This window comes from Syngnathus acus, chromosome 3, assembly GCF_901709675.1.
Source record: "Syngnathus acus chromosome 3, fSynAcu1.2, whole genome shotgun sequence".
NCBI lineage: Eukaryota > Metazoa > Chordata > Actinopteri > Syngnathiformes > Syngnathidae > Syngnathus > Syngnathus acus.
In genome coordinates, this window is record NC_051089.1 from 19,356,805 (window position 1) to 19,368,007 (window position 11,203).

At 45.8% G+C, this 11,203-nt stretch overlaps 1 protein-coding gene and 1 long non-coding RNA gene across 5 annotated transcripts in view; one reads left to right on the forward strand and one right to left on the reverse strand.

The window, feature by feature from the left end:
* The window catches only part of efl1 (elongation factor like GTPase 1), a 73,037-nt gene that overhangs the window by 6,706 nt on the left and 55,128 nt on the right, over positions 1-11,203 (forward strand). For 2 of the 4 annotated variants that reach the window (XM_037246644.1, XM_037246645.1), the window contains exons 4-7: positions 6,655-6,739; positions 8,086-8,219; positions 9,461-9,598; positions 9,984-10,195. In XM_037246644.1, the coding sequence (XP_037102539.1) occupies positions 6,655-6,739; positions 8,086-8,219; positions 9,461-9,598; positions 9,984-10,195 (569 nt within the window). Of the gene's footprint in view, positions 1-6,654; positions 6,740-8,084; positions 8,220-9,460; positions 9,599-9,983; positions 10,196-11,203 lie in introns of those variants that run through there. The other 2 variants (XM_037246646.1, XM_037246647.1) reach the window with 2 other exon arrangements.
* LOC119120102 overlaps positions 5,649-11,203 on the reverse strand; it is a 19,111-nt gene continuing 13,556 nt past the window's right edge. The window contains exon 2 of the long non-coding RNA XR_005097451.1: positions 5,649-5,988. This is a non-coding gene — a long non-coding RNA (uncharacterized LOC119120102). The remainder of the gene's footprint in view (positions 5,989-11,203) is intronic.

An 11,203-nucleotide genomic window follows, 5' to 3' on the forward strand; every position in this document is an offset into this window, starting at 1 on the left:
ATGGGTCCCATTTTTATAGTCTTTGGTATGACCCGGCCGGGGTTTGAACCCACAACCTTCCAGTCTCAGGGCGGACACTCTACCACTAGGCCACTGTCAAATAACTATAACATAAATAGTTCACCACCACACGGCCCCAAGCACCGGCCTCGACTTCCAGGCGTGTGGCGGCGTGGACTTCCATCCCCGGAAGTGGCACTTCCAGCCCCGGAGGTGGAAGAGAGCTCAATACAATAGGACCGGGCGTGCGTAAAAGCCATGTCTGAGCCCCATCCACCGTCCCCAGACAGCCACCCGGCCGAGCGCCGGCCCCCGACTTCCATCCACGGAGGTGAAAGAGAGCTCCGTAGAGTAGGACCGGGCGTGCGTAAAAGCCATGTCCGAGCCCCATCCACCGTCCCCGGACAGCCACCCGGCTGAGCGCCGGCCCCCGACTTCCATCCACGGAGGTGAAAGAGAGATCCGTAGAGTAGGACCGGGCGTGCGTAAAAGCCATAATAGTTTTTCAAATCTTCTGTGTCACTCCAAATCATTATATCCCTCAAACTCTTCGTCCTCCGTGTCACTTACAAACAAAGCCGCTAATGATGCCGGTAGTACGTGGGGCCCTTCGTCATCCCGTGATCAAATCTTTGTCCTTTATGTAAACAACCGCTGCGCCGCGCTGCTGACGTCACTTGAAATTCAAATTACAGTAATCCCTTGCTACATCGCGGTTCGTTTATCGCGGTTTAACTTTTATTTCTTTTTTTTTTTTAATTTTGAAAATTTGTGAAAAAATTCACAAGTTGCGCCTCAGTCTAAGTCGCCCCCCCCAAACTATGGAAAAAAACGCGACTTATAGTCCGAAAAATACGGTATATGAACAAAAGATTTAACCCCAAATTTTAGCGGGTGAGGCTTATGGTCTGGAAAATACCGTAATCAAATTAACACAAAGTGACAGTTTAAATAAAATAGTTTAGAAAAAAGTGTGTTTGTCACTGACAATTGAACTTAAAAAATAACTTTTGTCTCTTCAGTTTTTCCCCTAAAGTAATCGTACATTTCAGGTTAGGTCAGGTCAGGTATGGGGGCAGTCGACGCGGTGACGCTTCGCTGCGCTCACGTTCTTGCTCCACTCCATCGGTGACCTTACGGCGTAGGACCGCGGGCCCGCCCGGCCCAACACCCCCACAATCTCAAGACGCTTCCCGAGCTGCTCCAACCACCGCACATGCGGTCGCCCTACTGGGCGCTACCCACCCCCTCGGGTCCGGAGCGGACAGAATCCTGTTAGCTGGATCCGAGGGCGGGTAGCGTACCACGTGGCCGTAGAAGTGCAGCTGTCGCTCCCATATCTGGCAGTTGATGCACTCCATCCTCGCTCGCTCGAGAACCGTCTGGTTTGACACATGGTCTCGCCAGTGGATCCCGAGGATGCGACAGAGGGAAGTGCACACAAAGGTGTTCAGTCTTCGCCTTTGCCCGCCAGTCAGTGTCCATGCTTCACAAGAGTAAAGCAGGACGGGCATGACCAGCGAGCGAAAGACTCGAACCTTTGTCAACGTGCTCAGATATCGGGAGCGCCAAACAGTCCCATTTAGCGAGCCCATCGCTCCATGCGCAAGACCAAGCCGACGAGCGACCTCAGCCGCACACGAAGCGGAGCGGTGAACCACGCTGCCAAGATAAGTGAACTTGTCTACGATCTCCACCTTCTTGCTCGCCACATCGGCTGACTCGATAGCAGCGTTCAGAAAGTCACCGAAGACCTGGTTCTTCGTCTTGATCCAGGAGACGCGCAGTCCCAGCGGCTCCGTCTCCTTGCTCAGCGCTTCAAGTGCTTCGGTCAAGACGTCTAGGGTCTCCGCAAAGATCACAGCGTCGTCAGCAAAGTCCGGATCAGTGATCCGAACATTGCCGAACGACGCCCAGCAGCCCGTCCTGTCTACAACGCGGCCCACAATCCAGTCCATACAAGTGCTGAAAAGTGATGGGGCTAGTACGCACCCCTGCCTCACCCCAGTATTGACTGGAAAGAAGTCAGAGGTGGTGCCTCTGTACTTAACAGCACTTTCTGTGTCGGAGTATAGAGCCGAGATGAGATGGACAAGCTGCGGGGGGATCCCGCGTAGCCCCAGAAGTCTCCACAGAGCATCTCTACTGACCGAGTCGAATGCCTTCTTGAAATCAATATAGGCTGCAAGCAGCTTTCTATCGAATTCTCGAAAGTGCTCGGTGAGGACACAAAGCGCGAGGAGGTTGATCTTTTTGGTGTGAAACCGGACTGCTCAGGGCGCTGGTGGTCTAAGACCTGCTGACGTAGCCTGTTTAGAAGTACCCGAGTGAAGACTTTGCCTGGCACCGAGAGAAGGGTAACCCCTCGGTGGTTGTTACACTCCCGGATCTCACCCTTCCCCTTCCAGATAGGGACGACAACGCCCCTTTTCCAGTCGGTTGGGATGAGCCCCGAGCCCCATACGGAGCAAATCAGCATGTGCAACTATCAGAGGGCGGTATCCCCTCCAGCTTTGAGCATCTCTGCACAGACACCGCAGATTCCCGGAGCCTTTCCATCCCTCAGCTGGCCTAGAGCCTTTCGGACTTCCTCAAGGGTAGGCGCATCAATGCTGAGGGGTGGGTTAGGCACTAGGTTCTGGATGCCCACAGCAGAGAGCTCGCAGCGTGGAGGTTCAGCCCGTTACAACTCCTCGATGTACTCGGCCGAGCGCTTCAGACCATCTTCTTCCGATAGGACACTGCCATCAGCCGGTAGGACCGTGAAGCTGCGCGGGCGGGGCCCGCACGAACGGAGTTCTTGAATCACCTTGTAAGACAGGCGAGCGTCACTTTTACCCAAGTGACCCTCGACCGCCTCACAGAGATCTCAAACCCGACCCTCATGGTCCCGACCAGCAGCTGGAATGGTTTCTCGCCTCAGTTCCCTGTAGCGACCGGTTCTCCCATCGAGTCTTGCCTTGCGGCACTCGTCGATTATGTCCACCGTCTCCTGGGAAAGGGCAGTCCGACGATTCCTAGGGATCTCTGGAATGCTATCGCTGGTAGCCGCCAGGATTGCGTCTCTGAAGCCCTCCCACAGTGCCTGCAGGTTCTCCGTTGCGCCCAGCCCACCAAGCCTCCCAGCCAAGTTCCCGGCATATGCGTCTGCCACGCCAGGCTCCTGCAGTCGACCGACGTCCAGCCGGTTGAGTCCAAAGCAAAGCTTACACCACTTGATCAGAAGGGGGAACCAGTCAAGGCTGAGATCTGTGGTGCAGTCTATGCAGTTCGCCTTAGAAAATATATTGAAAAACAGTCAGATGGAGATTGAGAAATGGCTCCATCTGCTGGACAGTCAAACTGTATTGGGCGCAATCCAAAGAAACAGCTATGGGTAGCAAACCTTTTTCGCGAAGAGAGTTGGAGAAATCCAGAAATCCTCATCAATTGATGACTGGTGGTGGATCCCAGGGGACTTCAATGTTGCAGACGTCATGACAAGAGGTGCAGCTCCAGAGGACCTCCAAGAGAACTCTGTGGCAGACTGGACCCAAGTTTCTAAAGCAACCTGGAGAAGAGTGGCCAAAGAAATATGCCAAAGAAGTCGCAGCCTATGCCAAGGAAGGCATAGATAGACTCCAAAGGAAGTCCTTCTCAGCAGCACTGACCAGGTCACAAGTTAAGACAGGACAGGGTGATGTGCCATCTGTTAGTACTGTCCCAGATCCTACAGCAGCAGCGAGGAGTGACGCCATACTGAAAAGCTCAGATGGAGAAGGATCTAAGATTCAAGTCCGAAGACCACCAGCTGGTTTTGCAGTGAGAGAACTCAGTTCAGCAGCTTAACCAAGTTGATCAGAGTCGTTGCCTGGGTATGGAGAGCTGAAATGAAGTGGAAAATTGTCCTGTCAAAGAGCTCAGCCACAGCTTCAAGCAGTGGCGTAGCCAGGAATTTTTCCAGTAGGGGCGCGCGCCCACAGGAAAAAAAATCGAACATCACCCACGCCGTTCGCTGATCGCTAAAACAACATCCGGGTCCGGGAGGCAAACGGTGAATGGATAACATCGCGCACATAGAATAGCGCAAGCACATTCGCGCAAGACCGAAAGAAAAAAACGGCATGAAAATGAAGAATCGAAAAAGCTCGATTTATTTTCAACCGGGGCGCAGGGAGTCCTAACCGGGGCGCCGCCCCGGCTTGGCTACGCCACTGGCTTCAAGTAAACCAAAGTGGGAGAAACTTTCTTCAGCAGAGATAAAATCCAGAGCTAAACAAGCTATACTTACCATTGGTGAAGGTGAAGCTGCACAAAGAGATCTCTTCCTCGCAGCCCAAGAAGGTGCAGCTTTTCAAGACACCACCCTCAACAGACTTGGCATATTCAGAGATGCAAAGACTGGACTCTTAGTCTGTGAAGGAAGATTTCAGCTCTTTAATGATGAAAAAAACACTGTACCAATATTACCTTATGATGCATTGATATCCACACTTCTAGCTCAAGAAGCCCACAAGAAAAATCATGAAGAAATTGCAGGTACACTCCTTCAGACGAGAAAGAAGGCATGAATAATAAAAGGCTGAAAATTAGCTCAGAAAGTTGTTGACAGCTGTGTGACATGCAGAAAGGCCAGAGCCAGAACATGTAAGCAGATCATGAGTGACCTTCCAATGGAACGGATAACACCATCCAAACCATTTGAATACTCAACAGTGGATTTATTTGGACCTTATGAAGTGAAGGATGAAGTGAGGAAGAGAGTAAGGCTCAAGGTATGGGGAATTGTCTTCTCCTGTATGGCATCCTGGGCTCTTCACCCCAATGTTGTCAGAGACCAGTCATCTGAAGGTTTCCTGCTGGCCTACAACAGATTCACAGCTCTGAGAGGGCATCCAAAGAAGCTGTGGTCAGACCCAGGAAAGAACTTTGTGGGAGTCAGACCTGCCCTTAGAGAGCTCTACCTCTTTCTGGACCAGCTGAAAAATTCTGAAGTTGAAAATAAAGCCTCCAAATATGGAACAGAATGGAGTTGGAAAATTCACTCAGCTGATTCCCCTCACAGGAATGGAGCTGCAGAGGCTGCTGTTCCGACAGTGAAACGTGCTCTGCAAAACCTGGGAGGAAATGGATGCTTTACATGGAGTGAGTTCCAAACCTTTCTTTACATGGCCGCTAACCTTGCCAATGAGAGACCCATAGATGCCAGAACCCAGAGCCGGGAGGACTGTGTAGACTACATCAGATCAAATTCCCTTCTGCTGGGAAGAACTGGACCCAGAGGAGATCTGGGAAGCTTTGAGTTTGAAGGCTACTCCTACAATAGGTTAAGAGCCATCCACACAGACAACAAAGGCGCATGCACACACGGTTCCAGCAGACATGTTAGCTTTACTTGTTTTACATGTTTACTTTGAACGGCCGGTTCACACCGATGTCCAGCGGTTGGAGTTCCTTTGTCGTGCCTCCCGGAATGACAGCAAGCTCGGCATTCATTGCGTCGATTGTTTTTTCACATCGGCTGTGACAACAGCACATACACACACACACACTGGGTGCACTGCAAATCCACGCCCACACTTCCCCTGTAAACGTTTCTCATGGCAACAATAACCACACACACACAAGCATACAAGTGTGTGTATTTAAAAATGAAGCGGGAGCAAAACTGAATTTGGTATTCACATTTTTATTACCGGTAATGGTCATCAATTAAACCCATCGAAGTCTTCATCCTCTGTTTCCGAATTGAACAGCAGCGCTAAATCTCCAACAGACGTGCCAGGTTCACTTTCTTCACTGGCAGAGTCACTTTCCGTGCCGTGTGGCTCCTTGGATATGATGCCGGCTTTTACGAAAGCTCGAACAACAGTGCCAGCAAACATGTTAGCATGTTAGCAAGCTCGGCATTCATTTGCTTCACTTGTTTTTTCACATCGGCTGTGAGATGGGCACGCATAGTCACAGATCAACAGCGATGGTGATGCGTGGAAAAAACCACCTGGTCTCCTTACATATGTTTGTGTGTATATGTATAGATAATTATGAGACAGAGGATGAAAGCGAGTGCTCAAGTGTGTGACTGTATTGCGCCGATGCCCGTGCGTCATGACGTAACACAGCAGTACCGCTGGGGCATACCATTGTATTCCACTCCATCTAACATCTCCCCTTTTAAAGATGGTACCTTATACATTGCTTCAAGCTCCCGCAAAAAATATAAGAAACAAAACTGGTGCAGACCAAATTTAAATTAATTCATACTGCAAATCCAGGCCCACAATTCTCCCTCTAACGTTCTCATGGCGCTCTTTAATACGTCCGCCATACAACAACACACATCGGGACCACTGCATAATAAATAGGGTGTGCCGCACATTTTGAAGAAAATCTAAGACTTTTATCCGCGCCTAATAAACGTGAAAATACGGTACCTTCTGCAATGCAACAGAACATTATTTTATTCTGCTTTTCACTATATGTTGCTGCTATAGATAAACAAATATATACAGTATCTGTAATTGATAATCCTTTTCAGTCAAATTAAGTGAAGTTGGAAAAGTTCCCACTGCACCCCTGATCTCTCGCACTACACTCAGCTGCTTAGTTTGGAATTAATTAATTTTACTTCCTTTCTGTTTCCCAATCATGTTTTTTCTGGTGCTGATCTTACAGCTAAGGTATCTGGACAGCAGAGAGGATGAGCAAATCAGAGGAATCACCATGAAGTCCAGTGCCATCTCTCTTCATTTCCAAGAGGGTAAGATTCAGCATCAATCCAATTTTAGAATAAATTAAAATACCATGGTATATAATGCCTTTGTTTGTGAAAGATCCTTGTGAAAACATTTGCTAAACGTGTGTATTGATGTTTTACAAAACTATGAGGAATTTCAATTTGGATTTGTAATGAAGCCAAATGAGCCAAAGCTAGGCAAAGTTAATTATGATCTTGTTGCCTTGTTTGTCTTTCAGTCAGTTAGTGAGTCTTTGACCATCCTGCAATTTTGCAAATTTCCCCACGTATAAATTACAGAAAGTCTTAAATTTTCCTCATCGGTTCATTTTCAATTCAAGATAGAATTCAAAAATAGATCACATAACTTTTTTTTATTTATTTGTACATGACCGATTAAAATAAGTACTGTATTTTTCGCACCATAAGGCGCACTTTAAAGCCTTTGATTTTCTCAAAAAATAATGGTGCGCCTTTTAATAAGGTGCGCCTTTTGTGTGGACCAAATTCCAAAATCTGTAAAGTTCTTTTGGGTGGCTTCCATAATATGAAGACCCAATAAACCAATCACAGGACATTGCTTTACATACGTAGATCGGGACAAAAAAACAATCAGAGGACTGAACGTAACACACAGAGGAGTACTTACCGCTGCCGCCATTGGTAAATAAATACTATCATTTTCGCAAATCTGTAAAGTTGTTTTGTGTGGCTTCCACCACACAGAGACGTAACATACAGGCACCCGATGAACCAATCAGAGGACACTACGTTTTACGTAGATTGTGGTGGTAAACCAATCAGAGGACCGGACGTGACATTTAGAGGAGTACGTACCTCCGCCGCCATTGGTAAATAAACACTATGTTTTGTGCAAAGTACGTACCTCCACCGCCATTGATAAATAAATACTACCGTTTGTGCAAGTCTGTTAAGTTGTTTTGATTTGCACAAACGATAGTATTTATTTATCAATGGCGGCGGAGGTACGTACACTACGTGTTACATACAGTCCTCTGTTTTTTTGCCCGATCTACGTAAAACGTAATGTCCTCTGGTTCATCGTGTCTACATATTAGGCCCGTATATTAAGGAAGCCACACAAAACAACTTTACAGATTTTGGAATTCGGTCCACACAAAAGGTGCACTTTTGTGCCTTATTAAAAGGCGCATTTTTGTTTTTTGAGAAAATTATAGGTTTTTAGGTGCGCCTTATGGTGCGGAAAATAAGGTACTAGCATTTCCTCCTATCAAACATCCATGTTTTGATCACCACCATCGCATTATCATCATGAAAAATTGACAAAAAACGGTAAAGATTAACTATATTTGTGACTGTACTGTAACTATCTTCCACCCCCTCATCAGGTGATGAAGATTTCTTACTGAATTTGATTGACTCTCCGGGGCACGTTGACTTCTCCTCTGAAGTTTCCACTGCTGTCCGCCTGTGTGATGGTGCCATTGTTGTTGTTGATGCTGTAGAGGGAGTCTGCCCACAGGTATGTTTTGCGATGAAGCACCAAATAATTCTGATTTATTTTTGTTGTTGTTGTTGTCTTCCTGCTTCACTCTAGGCCTTGATCTTGTTTACTGTATTCTCTAATCATTTTGAAGAAGGGTTGGCATCACAGATATAGTGAAACCACTAAATAGTTTTCCGGTGAAATGATTATGAATCCAACAAACATTTTGAGAATATATTCTGAAATTGTACGAATACCCAGAGCCTGAACTGCCATTACCAATCCCCTCATTTCAGCATTTGGTAAATTTTCATTTGGTATTTCAGTAATTCACGGGGCTTGGTGGTGACTTGATCTGGTAAAGAAGTAACCAATTTGGCACCCTTAGAACTGAGGGCAGTCATGGTCTGCGAAAGCTTTTCATGCACTAAACTAAAGTAATGCATATAGCCAGGGGTACACATTAAAATGTTGGTGCGTGCTCAAAAGAGCATGGGGGGTTATTGCTTGCTGCTAATTTTCTTCCTGACTTACCAACCTCACTGGCATTGGAAATTTTAGGATTTATTACTATTACTATTCATTTGGTAATAGATGTGGTCTATATTCATATCTTGTGTGGGGCTCTGCAATTTGACTGAAAGAAAGATGGTGTGAGGCCAATGCGCGGTAGCCGGACCCGGTCAGCACTGGCCGGATGTCACGCCGATCCCGACCGACGCACTCAGCCATCCCGACTGCCAGGGCCAGGCACGGGAAAAATATCCTCCCATGCCGAGCTTATCTGCACACCCCGAGGTGCGGTAGAAGGCACCGACGTTGTCGAGTGGATGGCTGACTGTGGCCACATATCTTCTGCGGGTGAACTCCACGTTACAGACAAAGAGAAAGAAGGGGAAAGCACTTTTGGGATGCTGCCACTCTGACGACGGCGCCATCCTTCACCACCAGCATCCAACTGACATTTTGTCATAATATGATCATTTTATTCACTATTTCTAATTAGCGGCACACTTTAAATAAGCTCAGCTACCTCTTAAACAGGATATTGCTTCAACAAATAACAGGTTGCATAAAAGAGTGGGATGTAAAACTAAATATGTTTTACTTGATAAACATTTAACAATTGAACAATAGCAGCAAACGCAAAGAAGCCTTTGGAAATTATTTCAAAATGAAAATCCATAAAATGTCATACTAACAAGGGAACATGCATATTGCTTGTATTGCTTGCTTTTCATGTTCTCAAAATATGTTTTATCTGATTGTCATGATAGACGCAGGTCGTACTGCGACAGGCTTGGTTGGAGAACATCAGGCCCGTTCTGGTCATTAATAAAATCGACCGACTTATCGTGGAGCTCAAGTTTACCCCTCAAGAAGCTTATGCCCACTTGCAAAAGATTATGGAACAGGTGAAACTCTAGTAATTGTCTTACGTACACCCTTGTAGCCTTTAAAAACATTCCAACTACAATATTGTGGTGCCATGTTTGTTTATCTGTTTATCTATTCCTCCATTCATCTATCATCTATACATCATCCGTTCATCTTTCTCTCTCCCTCTCCCTCTTTCTCTTTATCTTTATCCTTTCTCTCGCACACTCGCTCTCCCTCTCGCTCTCTCTATATCTCTACCTCTCTCTGTCTGTCTTTCTCTTGCCATCTCTATCTCTATTTTTTTATCCATCATCTATTATCTTTTATCTGCCATCCATCCATCCATCCATCCATCCATCCATCCATCCATCCATCCATCCATCCATCCATCCATCCATCCATCCATCCATTATATTTTAGGTGAATGCGATCACGGGAACCTTGTTCACATCCAGAGTGATGGAGAAGCAAGCAGAGAAAACAAAAGAGGAGCAAGGGTGTGAGACCCCACTCGGAGACCAAGTGTATGACTGGAGTGCAGGGCTGGAGGAGGCTGATGACTCTCATCTCTATTTCTCTCCTGACCAAGGAAATGTGGTCTTTGCCAGTGCTCTTGATGGATGGGGCTTCAGGTGAAGATGGTCTATTTTCATAAGTCCTTTTATACTTGGGTCTATGATTACCTCCTACTTTTCATCTATCCTGTGCAAAAATCAGCAGGCAGCGCAAATGTAAAAAAAAAGGCATCGTCATCTCCACTCGATTGCTTATTTTGTGGCTCATATTAATGTTGTATAGAGATCTGGATGTCATGTGACCATTCCTGTTTACGTTGCCACATTGGCAATAAATTAGCACCAGCACAGTGACAAAGTTTAAAGTATCATATATATTGTATCCCACTTGTTAATTCTTAACAATAAAAATTCTAATTTTAAATCTCTGAAGCCTGAAATGTGGCAAAAGGTCAAAAACTAACAATTCTTTTCCAAGCCACTGTACAAAAGAGTGGCCAGTAGTTCTTTATCTTCAAAATACGGTCAAAATATCCACTAACTATCTCTTTCATGAACACTTTCTTCAACATTCACATTGTCTCTAAAGTCCGTATCTCACTGAGTGGCGAACGTTTGCAAATGTGTGCGCATGTAGTGAATGTTGATTTTTCATCACGGTTCGTTAAACGTTGCAAGAGGTTGCAAAGATGTTAGGCAGTTTTCATGGTTGCAAACAATTTTTCATGTCCCAGAGGCATTTGTAACAAATTAAAAGTTTTAGGGCCTCAAGAAAAACTTAGTGATCATTAAAGTAGTATGTGAATGTCTGTCAAACGTCATTGCAACCCTTTGCAACCTTTATTATGGACCCTGATGAAAAAACATTTGCTACGTTGCCAATCACACACAAGCCTTTGCCGTCAGTGAGGTTGCTATGTCTCATGACATTTGTCTTTTGCAACCCATAGTGTCCGGCAAAAGGATCTGACACATTTGTAGGTTTGATAAAATGCAACTAATTTGAGAAACAAAAACGTTTTTTTGTTTTCTAAAAGTACATATAATGCCATTTTGTTTCGTTTAATTTTCATTTAGTTTTCGAGTAATGTTATTTTGTTTTGTTTCAGTTGCTAACATGAATTG